At 56.0% G+C, this 20000-nt stretch overlaps 2 protein-coding genes across 2 annotated transcripts in view; both read left to right on the top strand.

Annotated features, from left to right (window-relative positions):
- Window positions 1–4798, top strand: part of KRR1 (KRR1 small subunit processome component) — an 18991-nt gene extending 14193 nt beyond the window's left edge. Inside the window, 2 exon segments of the mRNA XM_078882251.1 lie at window positions 1097–1190; window positions 4357–4798. Of these exon segments, the coding sequence (XP_078738377.1) occupies window positions 1097–1190; window positions 4357–4778 (516 nt within the window). The 3' untranslated portion in view covers window positions 4779–4798.
- A 5241-nt stretch (window positions 4799–10039) lies between these two features.
- LOC144951908 (zinc finger protein aebp2-like) overlaps window positions 10040–20000 on the top strand; it is a 23981-nt gene continuing 14020 nt past the window's right edge. Inside the window, exons 1-6 of the mRNA XM_078882252.1 lie at window positions 10040–10260; window positions 13541–13565; window positions 13996–14241; window positions 15784–15891; window positions 17911–18103; window positions 18969–19093. Of these exons, the coding sequence (XP_078738378.1) occupies window positions 10040–10260; window positions 13541–13565; window positions 13996–14241; window positions 15784–15891; window positions 17911–18103; window positions 18969–19093 (918 nt within the window). The remainder of the gene's footprint in view (window positions 10261–13540; window positions 13566–13995; window positions 14242–15783; window positions 15892–17910; window positions 18104–18968; window positions 19094–20000) is intronic.

Genomic DNA, 20000 nt, shown 5'->3' on the forward strand with positions numbered 1-20000 from the left:
GCTGTACTCGCTGCTGCACTTCTCCCTCCGCAGCTCTGACAGCTTCTTGCTCTCTCTCTCTCTCTCCGCAGCTCCTCCTGGCAGCCACACCGCTGCCTCTCACAAGCAGCCCCCTCTCTCTCTCTCTCCGCAGCTTCTCCTGGCAGCCACACCGCTGCCTCTAACACGCAGCCCTCCTGGCTGTCTCCTCTGCAGCTGCACACCACTCCGCAGCTTCCTCTTATCTTCGGGGTTGGCTCCCGATGGCCGTCGGCGCCCCCCCTCTCCACACTCGCCCGCGTGGCCTCCCTCTTTTCCGCTCACACCCCGACTGCCTTCCCCTTCCGGTTTACCCGCTTAAGGCCCCGAACCTTCCCCCCACGTCACATGACTCCACCCCCCGTGACGTCACATCCGGAAGGTCGCTTACGCCCGCATTACATATGTATGGGAAATACGCATTTCACAAGTAGTACTAATCCCATATCTGCATTTCCCATAAATATGCTAAATTCCTCTTGATATGTAAATTCGTTTGTCAAGGCGCTCTTCCCCCTCCAACCCAGCTTAAATATACGCTTCCAAGCCTGGTGGTGTTTCATTCAGACGCTGTCTTTCCGACAGACCTGTTCTTCACCTGAGGACGGCTGCTTGCGTTGTGGCCGAAACGTCGTGAGAATTGTATTTTATTATGTTTTATTTTTATTACTTCCCTTCTACGTGACTTTACCGAAAGAACCAAGAAGATGAATCCCTGCAGTCACGAAAGCTTTAAATCGAAATTATGTTATTATGTTTTATTTTTATTATTTTATTACTTCCCTTCTACGTGACTTTACCGAAAGAACCAAGAAGATGAATCCCTGCAGTCACAAAAGCTTTAAATCGAAATTATGTTATTAAGTTTTAATTTTATTATTTTATCACTTCCCTTCTACGTCATGACTTTACCGAAAGAACCAAGAAGATGTTACGAGTTGCAAAGCGCTCTTTACGTAACGCCGCGCTCATCCGAAAGGCGACAACAACTGCCACCGCTTATTGTTGCTGCCATTGTGCGTACTCACCCACGCGCCTCTCCCGCGTCTCCTTCTCCGCGTGTGTGACCCCCGCTCAGCTGCGGGAGCTAGAGGGAGAGGAGCGTCGTCAGCGGGAGCGGAACAAAGCGTTCATCCCCCCCGTGGAGAAGCCGCTCAAGAAGCCAGCGCCCGGTACGGAGTGGGGATGGCGGGGAGGGGAGGGCGGCATTGGGAGGAGGGTCGTGGGAGACTTGGGGGAGCTACCATTGGCTCTTCCTGTGTCTGTCACTAAGTCTGTGTGTGTCTCTCTCTCTCACTAACCCTGTGTCTCTCACTAACCCTCTGTGTGTCTCTCTCTTACTAACTCTGCGCCCGGTACGGAGTGGGGATGGCGGGGAGGGGAAGGCGGCATTGGGAGGAGGGTCGTGGGAGACTTGGGAGAGCCCTATTGGCTCTTCTTGTGTCTGTCACTAACCCTCTCTGTCTCTCTCTTTCTCTCACTAACTCTCTGTGTGTCTCTCTCTCTCACTAACCCTTTGTCTCTCACTAACCCTGTGTCTCTCACTAACCCTGTGTCTCTCTCTCACTAACTCTGCGCCCGGTACGGAGTGGGGATGGCTGGCGGGGAGGGGAGGGCGGCATTGGGAGGAGGGTCGTGGGAGACTTGGGGGAGCTACCATTGGCTCTTCCTGTGTCTGTCACTAAGTCTGTGTGTGTCTCTCTCTCTCTCACTAACCCTGTGTCTCTCACTAACCCTCTGTGTGTCTCTCTCTCACTAACTCTGCGCCCGGTACGGAGTGGGGATGGCGGGGAGGGGAGGGCGGCATTGGGAGGAGGGTCGTGGGAGACTTGGGGGAGCTACCATTGGCTCTTCCTGTGTCTCTCACTAAGTCTGTGTGTGTCTCTCTCTCACTAACTCTGTGTGTGTCTCTCTCTCACTAAGCCTGTGTCTCTCACTAACCCTGTGTCTCTCTCTCACTAACTCTGTCTCTCACTAACCCTGTGTCTGTCTGTGTGTCTCTCCCTCTCTCTAACTCCGTGTCTGTCTCACTAACTGTGTGTGTCTCACTAACTCTGTGTGTCTCCGTGTCTCTCTCACTAACTCTGTCTCTCTCACTAACTCTGTGTGTCTCACTAACTCTGTGTGTCTCCGTGTCTCTCTCACTAACTCTGTCTCTCTCACTAACTCTGTGTGTCTCACTAACTCTGTGTGTCTCCGTGTCTCTCTCACTAACTCTGTCTCTCTCACTAACTCTGTCTCTCTCACTAACTCTGTGTGTCTCACTAACTCTGTGTGTCTCCGTGTCTGTCTCACTAACTCTGTCTCTCTCACTAACTCTGTGTGTCTCCGTGTCTCTCACTAACTCTCTGTGTGTCTTACTAACTCTATGTGTCTCCGTGTCTCTCTCACTAACTCTGTGTCTCACTAACCCTCTGTGTCTCCGTGTCTGTCTCACTAACTCTCTGTGTGTTTGTGTGTCTCTCTCACTAACTCTGTACCCCCGTGTCTCTCTCACTAACTCTGTGTGTCTCACTAACTCTGTCTCTCACTAACCCTGTGTCTCTCCGTGTCTCTCTCACTAACTCTGTGTGTCTCACTAACTTTGTCTCTCACTAACTCTGTGTGTCTCCGTGTCTCTCTCACTGACTCTGTGTCTCCGTGTCTCTCTCTCTAACTCTCTGTGTGTCGCCGTGTCTCTCTCACTGACCCCCCCCCCCGTGTGTCTCACTAACCCTGTGTGTCTCTCACTAACCCTGTGTCTCTGTGGGTCTCTCACTAACTCTGTCTCTCACTAACTCTGTGTCTCTGTGTGTCTCTCACTAACACCGTGTCTCTCTCACTGACTCTCTGTGTGTCGCCGTGTCTCTCTCTAACACCGTGTCTCTCTCACTGACTCTCTGTGTGTCGCCGTGTCTCTCTCTAACACCGTGTCTCTCTCACTGACTCTCTGTGTGTCGCCGTGTCTCTCTCTAACACCGTGTCTCTCTCTAACTGACTCTCTGTGTGTCGCCGTGTCTCTCTCTAACACCGTGTCTCTCTCACTGACTCTCTGTGTGTCGCCGTGTCTCTCTCTAACACCGTGTCTCTCTCACTGACTCTCTGTGTGTCGCCGTGTCTCTCTCTAACACCGTGTCTCTCTCACTGACTCTCTGTGTGTCGCCGTGTCTCTCTCTAACACCGTGTCTCTCTCTAACTGACTCTCTGTGTGTCGCCGTGTCTCTCTCTAACACCGTGTCTCTCTCACTGACTCTCTGTGTGTCGCCGTGTCTCTCTCTAACACCGTGTCTCTCTCACTGACTCTCTGTGTGTCGCCGTGTCTCTCTCTAACACCGTGTCTCTCTCACTGACTCTCTGTGTGTCGCCGTGTCTCTCTCTAACACCGTGTCTCTCTCACTGACTCTCTGTGTGTCGCCGTGTCTCTCTCTAACACCGTGTCTCTCTCACTGACTCTCTGTGTGTCGCCGTGTCTCTCTCTAACACCGTGTCTCTCTCACTGACTCTCTGTGTGTCGCCGTGTCTCTCTCTAACACCGTGTCTCTCTCACTGACTCTCTGTGTGTCGCCGTGTCTCTCTCTAACACCGTGTCTCTCTCACTGACTCTCTGTGTGTCGCCGTGTCTCTCTCACTGACCCCCCCCGTGTGTCTCACTAACCCTGTGTGTCTCTCACTAACCCTGTGTCTCTGTGGGTCTCTCACTAACTCTGTCTCTCACTAACGCTGTGTCTCTGTGTGTCTCTCTCTAACACCGTGTCTCTCTCACTGACTCTCTGTGTGTCGCCGTGTCTCTCTCTAACACCGTGTCTCTCTCACTGACTCTCTGTGTGTCGCCGTGTCTCTCTCTAACACCGTGTCTCTCTCACTGACTCTCTGTGTGTCGCCGTGTCTCTCTCTAACACCGTGTCTCTCTCTAACTGACTCTCTGTGTGTCGCCGTGTCTCTCTCTAACACCGTGTCTCTCTCACTGACTCTCTGTGTGTCGCCGTGTCTCTCTCTAACACCGTGTCTCTCTCACTGACTCTCTGTGTGTCGCCGTGTCTCTCTCTAACACCGTGTCTCTCTCACTGACTCTCTGTGTGTCGCCGTGTCTCTCTCTAACACCGTGTCTCTCTCACTGACTCTCTGTGTGTCGCCGTGTCTCTCTCACTGACCCCCCCCGTGTGTCTCACTAACCCTGTGTGTCTCTCACTAACTCTGTGTCTCTGTGTGTCTCTCACTAACACCGTGTCTCTCTCACTGACTCTCTGTGTGTCGCCGTGTCTCTCTCTAACACCGTGTCTCTCTCACTGACTCTCTGTGTGTCGCCGTGTCTCTCTCACTGACCCCCACGTGCGTGTGTGCTGCCCCCCGTCCCCTCAGCGCGCGCGGCCGAGCCGCTGGACGTGCTTGCGCTCAAGAGGAAGGTGGAGCACGGCAAGAAGCGCAAGCTGGGGGCTCCGACCGAGCAGGAGCTGGTGCTGCGTCTGGAGAGCACCTCCAAGGTGGACAAGAAGAAGATCAAGAAGAAGAAGATCAAGAAGAAGACGAAATTCGAGAAGACGACCAACGGCAAGGCCGACGATGCCTCCTCGGAGCGGACGAAGGGCGCCGGCCGTGCGAAGGCCGCCACCGCCGTCGACGGGAGGCCGGGGGGGGCGGCGAGCGCTGCCAGCAAGGGCCCTTCCCCGAAGGCCGCTGCCACCGGCGCCTCGAAGGGCACCCCGAAGGGCGCCTCGAAGGGCGTCCAGAAGGGCGCCTCGAAGGGCAAGGCCGGCGCAGCGAAAGGCAAGAAGAGGGGTTGATGGCCGAGACTGACGCGGGTCCGGCGGGGGGTGGGGGGGGTGGGGGGTGGGGGGGGGTAGTCGTGAATCGTCGGATGGTTGGGGATGGGGGTGGGGGCGTCTCGCCCGTCCGACCCCTAACCACCGTTTTGTTGAACGCCACCGTTTTGTTGTTGAACTAAATTTATTTTGCTTTTCGACGTCGTGTCCCCTCTCTCTTTTGTGCCGCTGCCGTTGCTCTTGTCCAGTCACGGAACGGGGGGCGGGCTGTCATTATTTGGAGTTGTCGCAAAGCTTTGATGGTAGGTTTGTACACGAAGCCGTCCAAATATACAAGCAGACATAATTTCAACCGTGATGATGGGTACAAACTTAGTAATCATTGGAAAAAGATGTTATTAACCGTGCAAAAAGATTTAACTATAACATATTTGGACCATCTTATTTGACAGGCACTGTTCTTCAGTTAACCGTATAGTTTCTTCTTTTTTCACACACTGGTTGTCCTGCTTTTAAGTTTTACCACACATTTTTTGGCAAATCTAGAATTAATCTCAGCAAAGTAGCAAAAGTGCTGTTTCATCTACATAACAAAAGGCTCAGTCCCATTCACATCAGCCACACCTTAACTCTTGGAACCTCCCAGTTCAACCAGTCTACACAACAAAGACTCATTCCTAGCAGCGGTTTCAGCCGCACCACCTCTACATAACAAAAGGCTAAGTCCCATTTACACCTTTACAGCAGCTACACCTTAACTCTTAGAACCTCCCAGATCAACCAGTCTACACAACAAAGGCTCATTCCTAGCAGCGGTTTCAGCCGCACCACCTCTACATAACAAAAGGCTTTACAACTTTACAGCAGCCACACCTTAACAACTCTTGGAACCTCCCAGATCAACCAGTCTACACAACAAAGACTCATTCCTGGCAGCGGTTTCAGCCGCACCGAACCTCACAATAATAATATCCAGGAGCCTGCCTTGGCTCCTCCCACCCTCAACCAGTATATATGCAAGGACTGTTTCTTGGAATTTCTCTCACTTGATACAGCTACCGTGCTGTGACGGTTCCACCTGAAGACGGAAGCTTGTGTTGCCTCCGAAACGTCGCGATTTTATTTTAATTTTAATTTTTTATCTACGTGACTTTACCGAAAAAACCTAAGAATATGAATCCTTGCAGTCACGAAAGCTTCAAATCTAGAGATGTTAAATAATGTGGGAGCCAGAGGGACATCCCTGTCGCACCCCAAGGTGTACAGGGAAAGGCTCTGACTCCCGGCCACGTAGTTTTACCCGGGCCCGCTCACCATCATGAAGGTCCTTAATGAGCGTGAGCAGAGGGTCAGGGACTCCGAAAGCACGAAGAACAACCCAGAGCCCAGGCCTACTGATGGTATCATAGACCTTGACCAGGTCAATAAAGCAGAGATGTAGGTCTTGTTGGAATTCACTACACCTGCTTTAGCAGACGGACAGAAAATATGGCATCTGTGCCGGACCGCCCTTTCCTGAAACCGCATTGGGGCTCCGCAAGCCTCTCCTCGGCGTGCCTAGCAAGGCGATGTTGAATAATCCACACACACACACTCGCACACACTCGCACACACACACACAACAACAACCGCCATTCGCCACTAAGTGGCGGTGACGTCACCACAACGCTTGTGCCAGGCCATGTGCACCTTGAGGCCACATGAAGTGTCGAACGCCCGCTGGCAGGAGGTCACGGGGCAGACCCAGGTGCCACGGGTCGACTGCCTGAGATGACCGAGATGACTGGCTGATGCACCACCTGTGCCCCCTACGGTACCAACTTGCTGTGCTTTAGCCACCCGGCGCTCCGCTCGTTATGAGCGTCGCTCCTCCGCCCTCCGTTGTTGTTGGAGGGCAACTGCCTCCAACTGCCCAGTAGCGTCCTTCACGAGCCTCCTCCACAGAGGCCGAGCTTGACACCGCTGGTACCAGTCATCGGCAAGTCCACTCAGCTCCACGTCCTGTACCACATCACTCCATCTCTTCTCTAGCCCGTGCCGCGCCCGTTTAGCCCCCTCGATCCGGCAGAACAAAAGCTGTTTCGGCATGCGGTGGCTGGGCATGCGGGCTACATGACCCAGCCAATGCAGCCTTGCCTGCCGGAGGAGCTCACCGATGGGACTTTGCCCAGATTTTTCCAGGATTTGTGAGCTCCTCACACAATCCAGCCTGGTTAAACCCAGGATAGATCGTAGGCAGGCCAGCCTAAATGTTTCCAACCGGCGAAGATGCTCCATTAGGGGGGTCCACGTTTCGCAAGCGTAGAGAAGGGAGGGAATGACTGGCCGAGAAGACCTGAAGCTTCGTGCGGAGCAACAGACCAGGTAGCTTCCACACAGCGTTACGCAACTGATGAAAAGATATTTCCGCTCGACTGATTCGGAGTGAGACCTCTGCACACACACTCGCACTCAACAACAACCGCCATTCGCCACTAAGTGGCGGTGACGTCTCCACGATGCTTGTGCCAGGCCAAGTGCACCTTGAGGCCACGTGAAGTGTCGAACGCCCGCTGGCAGGAGGTCACGGGGCAGACCCTGCAGGTGCCACGGGTCGACTGACTGACTCACACACTCATACACACTCATACACTCACACACACTCATACACTCACACACACACTCATACACACACAAACACACTCATACACATTCATACACACACACTCATATACACACACTCATTCACACACACTCATACACACACACTCATACACACACACTCATACACACACTCATACACACACTCATACACTCACACACTCTCATACACACACTCATACACACACACTCATACACTCACACACTCTCATACACTCAAAAACAACCGCCATTCGCCACTAAGTGGCGGTGACGTCACCGACGCTTGTGCCAGGCCAAGTGCACCTTGAGGCCACGTGAAGTGTCGAACGCCCGCTGGCAGGAGGTCACGGGGCAGACCCAGCAGGTGCCACACACTCATACACACACACACTCATACACACACACTCACACACACTCATACACACACTTACACACACTCATACACTCACACACTCATACACTCACACACACTGAAAATCCTGGCTCCGCCATTGGGGTGGGGGGTTGTTTAGTGTTTGTGAAGTAATTGATGTGAGCGGGTTGGGACCATACATTCACTCGTACTTGGCAACTTGAGAATTAGAAGATGTATTCTGGAGGAATCCGATGAGCTATAAAGCTCTTGTTGTTTAAAGATGTCCAGCAGTCGAGGGCACAGGGTACGGACGTCACAACAATAAGCAATACAAAAACATGTTTGAAACATCTTGGTTCTTTCGGTAAAGTCACGTAGAAGGGAAGTAATAAAATAATAAAAATAAAACATAATAACATAATTTCGATTTAAAGCTTTCGTGACTGCAGGGATTCATCTTCTTGGTTCTTTCGGTAAAGTCACGTAGAAGGGAAATAATTAAATAATAAAAATAAAACAAAATTTCGATTTAAAGCTTTCGTGACTGCAGGGATTCATCTTCTTGGTTCTTTCGGTAAAGTCACGTAGAAGGGAAATAATAAAATAATAAAAATAAAACAATAAAATAATTTCGATGTAAAGCTTTCGTGACTGCAGGGATTCATCTTCTTGGTTCTTTCGGTAAAGTCACGTAGAAGGGACGTAATAAAATAATAAAAATAAAACATAATAAAATAATATAATAAAATGTTTGAAACAACATGATCTAGTAGCAACGATACATTTTCATTGCTGGAGGGACTGCCCCACCCCCACACAAAAAACCATATTTCCATTTTGAAAATAAAACATTCTTCAAATCGCTTTAAACTATCGACATTGTGTAGTGCGTATTTAATGTGGCGCTGCACTCTGATGTAGGAGAAAACATTAGAAAGTCTATTTAATTAAGTAGAACGTGTTGACTATATTTATTTAAAGTTGCGCATTTTGAAGTGACGTCACAATTCTCACCCCCCCCCCTCGTCACACATCGTCACAAATGTCTGACCCCGCCCCCCTAGGTGCGTGACGTCATTTATGGACGGCCCCCTTGGGGTTCGTCAGAGCCCGCGGCTGCGCTAACCACTGCGCCACCGCTCCCCGCAGTTAAAGACCACTCGCGCACGTGTACCACGTGGGACTTCAGTAATCGATTCGCCCGTTGGGGCTGCTGCGTCGATCCACGCGTTGTCTTCGCCGTTGACTTACTACAGCGGAGGAATCGATTCCGGATCGAAAGTTTTTCCTTAAAATTCGATCCGCTCTGCAGATAAGTCGGCTTTGCGCGATCGATATTATCAATAAGGGGCCGTCCATAAATGACGTCACGCACCTGGGGGTGGGGGTCAGACATTTGTGACGATGTGTGACGAGTGGGGGGGTTGAGAAATGTGACGTCACATCAAAATGCGCAACTTTAAATAAATAAAGACAACACGTTCTACTTAATTAAATAGACTGTTTAATAAATGTTTTCTCCTACAACAGAGTGCAGCGCCACATTAAATACGCACTACACAATGACAATAGTTTAAAGCGATTTGAAGCATGTTTTATAGTCAAATATGACGTCACAAAGCTCTGCCCCCACCCCCCCCAAAACCATATTTCTATTTTGAAAATAAAACATGCTTCAAATCGCTTTAAACTATTGTCATTGTGTAGTGCGTATTTAATGTGGCGCTGCACTCTGATGTCGTAGGAGAAAACATTTATTAAAAAGTCTATTTAATTAAGTAGAACGTGATGTCTATATTTATTTAAAGTTGCGCATTTTGATGTGACGTCACATTTCTCAAACCCCCCTCCCCCCCTCGTCACACATCGTCACAAATGTCTGACCCCACCCCCCCCTAGGTGCGTGACGTCATTTATGGACGGCCCCCTTGAGGTTCGTCAGCGTCCGACGGCTGCGCTAACCACTGCGCCACCGCTCCCCGCAGTTACAGTAATTGCAACCGACATCATCAGGCGGAATGCCACATGAATCGAGTCGTTTGAGGAATCGACAGCCACTCGATTATCACCATTTTTAAATTGTCAGCGGAATCGATTCTCATAACCGCCGTCGATCCGTGTAACATTCGTCCTCTACGTCGTAGCGATCGATTCCAACGTAGCTACCGATTCCCCCCCCCCCCGCGTGTTGAAGCGCTTTAAAGAATCGATCGGAGAGAGAAGTGACGCTGGAGTCGTCAGCGCGATCCGGGGAATCGATCGGGTCTGTGTGGTAGTGGTGGTGGTGGAGGTGGTGGTGGTTGTGATGGCTTCAAGGCCGCAGATTGATGGCAGCGTGGTGAGGGTGAGGGGCGAGTTGAGGGGCGAGGTGAGGGCCGAGGTGAGGGCCGAGGCGGCGGTGGCGGGAGGTGGAGGAGGTGGAGGCGGTGGCGAGAAGGCCGCTGACAAGGCCGAGGCGCTGACTAACGGCAAGGCGAGAGAGGCCGCGGGAGACGGGGGGCCGCGTGGGGCCGACTCCGAGGACAGGTGGGACACCCCCAACCCTGCCCTTCTCGCTGCGTCTCTCCCTGCCCTTCTACCCCCCTGCCCCCTCTCCCTGCCCTTCTCGCTCCGTCTCCCTGCCCCCTCGCCTGCCCTTCTACCCCTCCCCCCTGCCCTTCTACCCCTCCCCCCTGCCCTTCTACCCCCCCTGCCCCCTCGCCTGCCCTTCTACCCCCCTTCCCTGCCCTTCTACCCCTCCCCCCTGCCCTTCTCTCTCTCTCCCTGCCCTTCTACCCCCCCTGCCCTTCTACCCCTCCCCCCTGCCCTTCTACCCCTGCCCTTCTCGCTCCCTCCCTGCCCTTCTACCCCTCCCCCCTGCCCTTCTACCCTCCCTGCCCTTCTACCCCCTCCCTGCCCTCCTCCCCCTCCCTGCCCTTCTCCCCCTCCCTGCCCTCCTCCCTGCCCTCTTCCCCCTCCCTGCCCTTCTACCCCTCCCTGCCCTTCTACCCCTCCCGGCCCTTCTACCCCTCTCTCTCCCTGCCCTTCTTTCTCTCTCCCTGCCCTCGCCTGCTCTTCTCTTCCTGCCCTTCTCTCCCTCTCTCTCGCCTGCCCTTCTCTTTCTCTCGCCTGCCCTTCTCTCTTCCATGTGTGTATTGCATGTGTGTGTGTGTCTTGTCTGTGTATCTGTGTATGTATTTGTATGTGTGTATGTTCTGTGTGTATCTCTGTATGTATTTGTGTGTGTGTATATGTGTATTGCATGTGTGTATTGCATGTGTGTGTGTCTTGTATGTATATCTGTGCGTGTTTTGTATATGTGTGTGTTGTGTGTATGGCATGCGTGTGTGTGTATGTGTGTATGGCATGCGTGTGTATGTGTGTATGGACACCTCTAATGGAGCATCTTCGCCGGTTAGAAAAATTTAGGCTGGCCTGCCTACGATCCATCCTGGGTTTAACCAGGCTGGATTGTGTAAGGAGCTCACAAATCCTTGAAAGATCTGGGCAAAGTCCCATCGGTGAGCTCCTCCGGCAGGCAAGGCTGCGTTGTCTGGGTCATGTAGCCCGCATGCCCAGCCACCGCATGCCTAAACAGCTTTTGTTCGGCCGGATCGAGGGGGCTAAACGGGCGCGGCACGGGCTAGAGAAGAGATGGAGTGATGTGGTACAGGAGGACGTGGAGCTGAGTGCACTTGCCGATGACTGGTACCAGCGGTGTCAAGATCGGCCTCAGTGGAGGAGGCTCGTGAAGGACGCTACTGGGCAGTTGGAGGCAGTCGCCCTCCAACAACAACGGAGGGCGGAGGAGCGACGCTCACAACAACGATTGGAGCGCCGGGTGGCTAAAGCACAGCAAGTTCGCACAGTAGGGGGCACAGGTGGTGCATCAGCCAGTCATCTCGGTCGTCTCAGTCAGTCGACCCGTGGCACCTGCTGGGTCTGCCCCGTGACCTCCTGCCAGCGGGCGTTCGACACTTCACGTGGCCTCAAGGTGCACATGGCCTGGCACAAGCGTCGTGGTGACGTCACCGCCACTTAGTGGCAAATGGTGGTTGTTGTGTATCTGTATATCTGTGCGTGTGTTTGCATGTGGTGCTTTGGCTGCCGTGCCATCAAATATTGACAGAAACTGTCGCCACCCCTCCTGAGTGGTTGGCTGAGGTGCCATCTGTGGAGGAATCGCGGGGGGCGATCCGAAGTCTGAGACCAGGGAAAGCGCCGGGCAGAGACGACCTCCCAAGCGACACGCTGAGGGAGGGTGGCATCTTGTGTGCAGGCTACCCTACATGGCATCATCACAACTCTCTGGACCACAGGACGGGTTCCGTAGGATTGCAAGGATGCCCTGGTGGTCCCCCTCCCCACCTCCTTAAGAGGGGGGACCGCACAGATTGTAACAACTACAGGGACATCTCTCTCTTCTCGGTGTGCCAGGAAAGGTCCTGGCAAGGATTATTCAACGTCGCCTTGCTAGGCACGCCGAGGAGAGGATTGCAGAGCCCCAAATGTGGTTACAGACCAGGGCGGTCCTGCACGGATGCCATATTCTCTGTCCGTCTGCTAAAGCAGAGGTGTAGGGAATTCCAACAAGACCTACATCTTTGCTTTATTGACCTGGTCAAGTCCTATGAGACCATCAACAGGCAAGGGCTGTGGGCAGTTCGTGCTTTCGGAGTCCCTGACTTTCTGCTCACAATCATTAAGGGCCTTCATGATGGTGAGCGGGCCCAGGTAAAGCTACGTGGCCAGGAGTCGGAGCCATTCCCTGTTCACCTTGAGGTGTGGCAGGGTTGTCCTCTGGTTCCCACATTATTTAACATCGTCTTTGGCCACGTAATTCGAGAAGCTTTCCATGGCTGTACCAGAGGAAGTTCCATCTGGTACAGATATAACGGGAGGCTGATCGATGCCCGGGTGCGGTCAAGGGATGGCTTCCCGTTGGTCAGCCATGTCGTGTATGCTAATGATCTGGTGGTTTCTGCTCACTCAGAGGAGGAGTTGGAGGCATTGCTGTTGAACCTGGAGCATGCCCCTAAGAGGTGGGGCCTTACCATCAGCCCCACCAAAATTAAGCACCTGCCTGGGTATTGTTTGCCTCCAAACACTCTACCCCCTCGGCTCCCCATTGGTGATGGAGCAGTCGTGGAGAGAGTGGAGAGTTTCCTATACCTGGGCAGTGTGCTTATGACCAGCTCCGGTTTGACAGCAGAGGTCTCACTCCGAATCATCGGCCGCGTAACGCTGTGTGGAAGCTACCTGGTCTGTCGCTCAGCACGAAGCTTCGGGTCTTCTCGGCCACAGTCATTCCCTCCCTCCCTTCTCTATGCTTGCGAAACGTGGACCCCCCTAATGGAACATCTTCGCCGGTTAGAAACATTTAGGTTGGCCTGCCTCCAAATCCTTGAAAGATATGGACAAAGTCCCATCCGTAAGTTCTTCTGGGAGGCAAGGCTAAGCTGGCTGGGTCATGTATCCCGCATGCCCAAGCAACTTCTGTTTTTGGCGGATAGAGGGGGCTAGACGGGCACGGCACGGCTAGAGAAGAGATGGAGTGATGTGGTATAAGAGGTTGTGGAGCTGAGTGGACCTGCTGATGACTGGTACCAGCGGTGTCTTGATCCGAGGAGGCTCTCGCACAATGCTACTGTACCGTACCAGGCTATGTGCACTGCAAGGCTACTTGGCAAGTTGGTGGAGCGCCGGGTGGCTAAAACGTAGTGGGGAGCACGAGCCGGTCGTCTCGGTCAACCTGTACCGCACGGGGTCTGTTCTGCGATCTGCCAGCGAGCTTCACGCATTTCCCGTCGCCACGTCGTGCACCCAGCCCTGGCGCCAGAGGTCGCAACCGGGTACCCGATACCCGCACCCTACCCGATACCCGGCTACCCGTACCCGGCCGGGTACGGGTAGCCGTTTGCCACCCTGGTGCGGCCGGGTACGGGGTAGGCCGTGAGTCACTGGTGAGTCACCGTTTGTCACTCATTTCCCAACGTCTTGTCTCTTCTCACAATTCAAGTTCCTAGAATCAACCCACCCGCGCCTGCAACATGGCTTCATCCTAGAGGTCGCAATCAGGTACTCGATACCTGTACCCTACCCGATACCCGGTTACCTGTACCCGGCCGGGTACAGGTAACCGTTTGCGACCCTGGTGCGGCCGGGTACGGGGTAAGGAATCAAAACCCGTTTGCGACCTCTGTCACCCGCCCCCTCGTGCGCCGTGTTTGTCCTTAACCGCTCTGAGGCTACGCCGGGGCGGGGGATCTTTTGTCTTTGTAGCGTGAGCACGTTCCCGGACGCGGAGAGCACCGTGTCGTCGGGCCGCTCCACCCCGGCCTTCACGGTGGGGGGCGGGGGGGGGGCGGGGGAGGGGGGGGCCCCCCTCCGCCCGCGCCCCCCACCGTGCACCCGCTGGCGGCGGCGTGCGTGTGCCGCTGGGACAAGTGCCAGGCGGCGTTCGGCTGCAGCCCCGACCTGGCGGAGCACATCCACACGGCGCACGTGGACCGGCAGGCCAGCCGGGAGGTGAGCGGGCAGCGCCACGCACGCACGCACACACGCACGCACGCGCACACACGCACACGTACGTACGCACACACGCACACGAGCACGCACGCACACGAGCACACGCGCACACGAGTACGCACACGCACACGCACACGCACACACGCACACGCACGCACGCACGCGCGAGCACACGAGCACATACGCACGTACGCACGCACGCAAAGACAAAGCTCTCCCCGTGTAGCCTGTAACAGACTGTTGGGGCAAGTGCTGTTAGCGAGGCACCTATGAAGGCCGCCTTTGTCACGCACGCACACGTACACACAGACGCGCACACGTACGCACAGACGCGCGTGAACGTACGCGCGCGCAAGTACACACAGGCATGCGTGTGTGTACGCACTGACACATACGCACAGACACGTACGCACAGACACGTACGCACAGGCACGTACGCACAGACACGTACGCACAGACACGTACGCACAGACACATACGCACAGACACATACGCACAGACACATACGCACAGACACATACGCACAGACACATACGCACAGACACATACGCACAGACACATACGCACAGACACATACGCACAGACACATACGCACAGACACATACGCACAGACACATACGCACAGACGCGCACAACAACCGCCGTTCGCCACTTGGGGACGGTGACGTCACCACGGCGCCCGTACCAGGCCAGGTGCACGTTAAGGCCACGTGAAGTGTCGAAGACTCTCACTGCTGGTAGGAGGTCACAGGACGGACCCAGCAGGTGCCGTGGGTTGACTGGCTGAGGCGACTTGCCCGATGCGCCAGCCTGTGTGTTGCCCCCCCCTACTGCGCCAACGCGTGAACGCTCCGCTCGCTGTTGCGAGCGTCGCTCCCTCCGCCCTCCGTTGCCGCTGGGAGGGCGACTGCCTCCAACTGCCCAGCAACGGTAGCGGCAGCAGCAGCAGCAGCGACAGCAGCAGCAGCAGCAGCAACAGCAGCAGCAGCATCAGCAGCAGCGGCAGCAGCGACAGCAGCATCAGCAGCAGCAGCATCAGCGGCAGCAGCAGCAGCAACAACAGCAGCGGCAGCAGCGGCAGCAGCGGCAGCAGCAGCAGCAGCAGAAACAGCAGCAGCAGCAACAGCAGCAGCGGCAGCAGCAGCGTCCTTCGCGAGCCTCCTCCACAGAGGCCGCCGATCCTGACCCAGCCGGTACCGGACATCGGTCAGCCCGCTCGGCTCCACATCATCTCTGGTAGCGTAACAAGCGGGCGACGTTTCTCTCCCTCCCTCCCTCCCTCCCTCCCTCCCTCCCTCCCTCCCTCCCTCCCTCCCTCCCTCCCTCCCTCCCTCCCTCCCTCCCTCCCTCCCCCCACTCCCTCCCCCACTCCCTCCCTCCCTCCCTCCCTCCCTCCCCCCACTCCCTCCCCCACTCCCTCCCTCCCTCCCTCCCCCCACTCCCTCCCTCCCTCCCTCCCCCCACTCCCTCCCTCCCTCCCTCCTTCCCTCCCTCCCCCACTCCCTCCCCCCCCCATCCTCCCCCCCCCGACTCCCCGGGCAGGTGTTTGTGTGCCTGTGGAAGGGCTGCAAGGTGTTCAACACGCCGTCATCCAGCCACAGCTGGCTGCAGAGGCACGTGCTGTCACACAGCGGAGACAAGCCCTTCAAGGTGACATGCCCACACGCGTGCACGCACGCACTCGCACACTTACACACACACTCGCACACACTCGCACACACACACTCACACACACTCGCTGGCACACACACTCGCTAGCACACACACTCGCTAGCACACACACTCACTCGCACACACACTCACTCGCACACACGCACGCACGCACGCGCTCGCTCGCCACCGCAGCACGCGCGCACACTCACTCGCACACACGCACGCACGCACTCGCACACTTACACACACACTCGCACACACTCGCACACACACACTCACACACACTCGCACACACGCACGCACGCGCTCGCTCGCCACCGCAGCACGCGCGCACACTCACTCGCACACACGCACGCACTCGCTCGCACACTTACACACGCACTCGCTCGCTCGCACACTTTCACACACACTCGCACACACTCGCACACACACTCGCTCGCACACTTACACACACACTCGCTCGCACACTTACACACGCACTCGCTCGCCACCGCAGCACGCGCGCACACTCACTCGCACACACGCACGCACTCGCTCGCTCGCACACTTACACACGCACTCGCTCGCACACACTCACACACACTCGCACACACACACACACTCGAACACACTCACAAACACTTACCTCGCACACTCACACGCACACGCACACGCACACGCACACTCGCACACACACTCGCACACTCACACACACAGTTGCACACGCACTCTCACACACACACTCACACGCTCGCACACTCGCACACTCACACACACAGTTGCACACACATTCTCACACTCACTCGCACACACGCACGCACTCGCTCGCTCGCACACTTACACACGCACTCGCTCGCCACCGCAGCACGCGCGCACACTCACTAAGACACACTCGCACACACACACTCGTTCGCACACACTCACACACACTCGCACACACACACTCGAACACACTCACAAACACTTACCTCGCACACTCACACACACACTCGCACTCGCACACGCACACTCGCACACACACTCGCACACTCACACACACAGTTGCACACGCACTCTCACACACACACTCCCACACGCTCGCACACTCGCACACGCACTCGCACACTCACACACACACACACTCGCACACGCACTCTCACACACACACTCCCACACGCTCGCACACTCGCACACACACTCGCACACTCACACACACACACACTCGCACACGCACTCTCACACACACACTCACACACGCTCGCACACTCACACACACACTCGCACACTCACACACACAGTTGCACACACATTCTCACACACACGCTCGCACACTCGCACACACACTCGCAAACTCACACACACACACTCGCACACACACTCGCACACTCACACACGCTCGCACACTCACACACACACTCGCACACTCACACACACAGTTGCACACACATTCTCACACACACGCTCGCACACTCGCACACACACTCGCAAACTCACACACACACACTCACACACACACTCGCACACTCACACACACTCGCACACTCACACACACAGTTGCACACACACTCTCACACACACTCGCACACACACTCTCACACACACTCGCACACACACTCTCACACACTCGCACACACACTCTCACACACACAGTTACACACACACTCTCACACACACTCGCACACACACACACACTCGAACACTCACACACACTCTCACACACACAGTTACACACACACTCTCACACACACTCGCACACACACACGAACACTCACACACACACTCGCACACACAGTTGCACACACACTCTCACACACACAGTTGCACACACACTCGCACACACACTCGCACACACATAGCAAGGAGGGGTGGGGGGTGGGCGGGGGGTGAGAACGCAATGAGCCCGAGTGGGGGACTTCAACCCGGGCCCGGCACACCCCGACCACACCACCCTCACCCCCCTCACCCCCCTCACCACCCTCACCACCCTCACCACCCTCACCACCCTCACCACCCTCACCACCACCCCCACCCCCCTCACCCCCCCCCCCCCCCCCCCAGTGCGTGATAGACGGCTGCACGGCGACGTTCGCGTCCCAGATGGGTCTGGCGCGCCATGTGCCCACCCACTTCAGCGGCTCCACCTCGGCGGGGCGCCCCCCCAGCCAGACGCGGCTCAAGGAGGAGTCGCCCAGCAAGGCGCTGGGCAGCAAGCGCAAGCAGAGGCTGCGCTGCAAGCGGCGCTTCTCTCTGCGTGAGTCCGAGCGCCCATCCCCCTCCCACACCTCCCTCTCCACGACGCCGACGCGTGACCCCGGGGCGACCCCCGAGAGACTGAGCCAGAGCCACCTCCGACCCCCCCGTCATCGACTCTAACGAGTGACCCCGGGGCGACCCCGGAGAGACTGAGCCAGAGCCACCTCCGACCCCCCCGTCATCCACCCTAATGAGTGACCCCGGGGCGACCCCGGAGAGACTGAGCCAGAGCCACCTCCAACCCCCCCCCCCCCTCATCCACCCTAACGAGTGACCCCGGGGCGACCCCTGAGCCACTGAGCCAGAGCAACCTCTGACCCCCCCCCCCCCCCCGTCATCCACCCTAATGAGTGACCCCGGGGCGACCCCTGAGAGACCCCCGACCGCCCCCCCCTGAGAGAGTTGAGCGTGTGCAGGTGAGTGAGTGGTTGGTGAGTGTGTGTGTGTGGTGTGTGTATGTGATGTGTGTGGTGAGTGTGTGTGTGTGGTGAGTGTGTGTGTGGTGAGCGTGAGAGCTGGTGAGCGAGAGAGAGAGTGGTGAGTGAGAGAGAGAGTGGTGAGTGAGAGAGAGTGGTGAGTGAGAGAGAGAGTGGTGAGTGAGAGAGAGAGTGGTGAGTGAGAGAGAGAGTGGTGAGCGAGAGAGTGGTTGGTGAGCGAGAGAGAGAGTGCGGGTGGTGAGCGTGAGAGCTGGTGAGCGTGAGTGGTGAGCGTGAGAGAGAGAGAGTGGTGAGCGAGAGAGAGAGAGCTGGTGGTGAGCGTGAGAGTGGTGAGCGAGAGAGAGAGAGTGGTTGGTGAGCGTGAGAGTGGTGAGCGTGAGAGAGAGAGTGGTTGGTGAGCGTGCTGTCCGTGTTGTCGCGGCGCAGCGAAGCCGGACGACTTCTTCGACGCCCAGATGATGGACACCATCCGGCACCGGCTCATGAGCTTCAACCTCAACACCCAAGTGGACAGCCAGGGCGGGGGCCACAGCGTCGTGTTCCACAGCGCGGTACGCCCCACGGGACACTGCATGGTACACGCACCACGCTACACACACACACACCACGCTACACACACACCACGCAACACACACAAACCACGGTACACACACACACACACCACGGTATAAACCACGGTACACGCACACACACACACACCACACACACCACACACACACACACCACACACACCACACACACACACACCACACACACCACACACACACACCACACACACACACACCACACACACACACCACGACACACACACACCACACACACACCACACACACAACAACAACAACAACCGCCATTCGCCACTAAGTGGCGGTGACGTCACCACGACGCTTGTGCCAGGCCATGTGCACCCTGAGGCCACGTGAAGTGTCGAACGCCCGCTGGCAGGAGGTCACGGGGCAGACCCAGGTGCCACGGGTCGACTGACCGAGATGACCGAGATGACTGGCTGATGCACCACCTGTGCCCCCTACTGTGCCAACTTGCTGTGCTTTAGCCACCCGGCGCTCCGCTCGTTGTTGTGAGCGTCGCTCCTCCGCCCTCCGTTGTTGTTGGAGGGCGACTGCCTCCAACTGCCCAGTAGCGTCCTTCACGAGCCTCCTCCACTGAGGCCGATCTTGACACCGCTGGTACACCACACACACACCACACACACACCACACACACACCACGACACACACACACCACACACACACCACACACACACACACACCACGACACACACACCACACACACACACACACACCACACACACACACACACCACACACACACCACACACACCACACACACACCACACACACACCACACACACACCACACACACACCACACACACACCACACACACACCACACACACACCACACACACACCACACACACACCACACACACACCACGGTAT

The sequence above is a fragment of the Lampetra fluviatilis genome, chromosome 64, assembly GCF_964198595.1.
Source record: "Lampetra fluviatilis chromosome 64, kcLamFluv1.1, whole genome shotgun sequence".
In the NCBI taxonomy this organism is placed as follows: Eukaryota; Metazoa; Chordata; class Hyperoartia; order Petromyzontiformes; family Petromyzontidae; genus Lampetra; species Lampetra fluviatilis.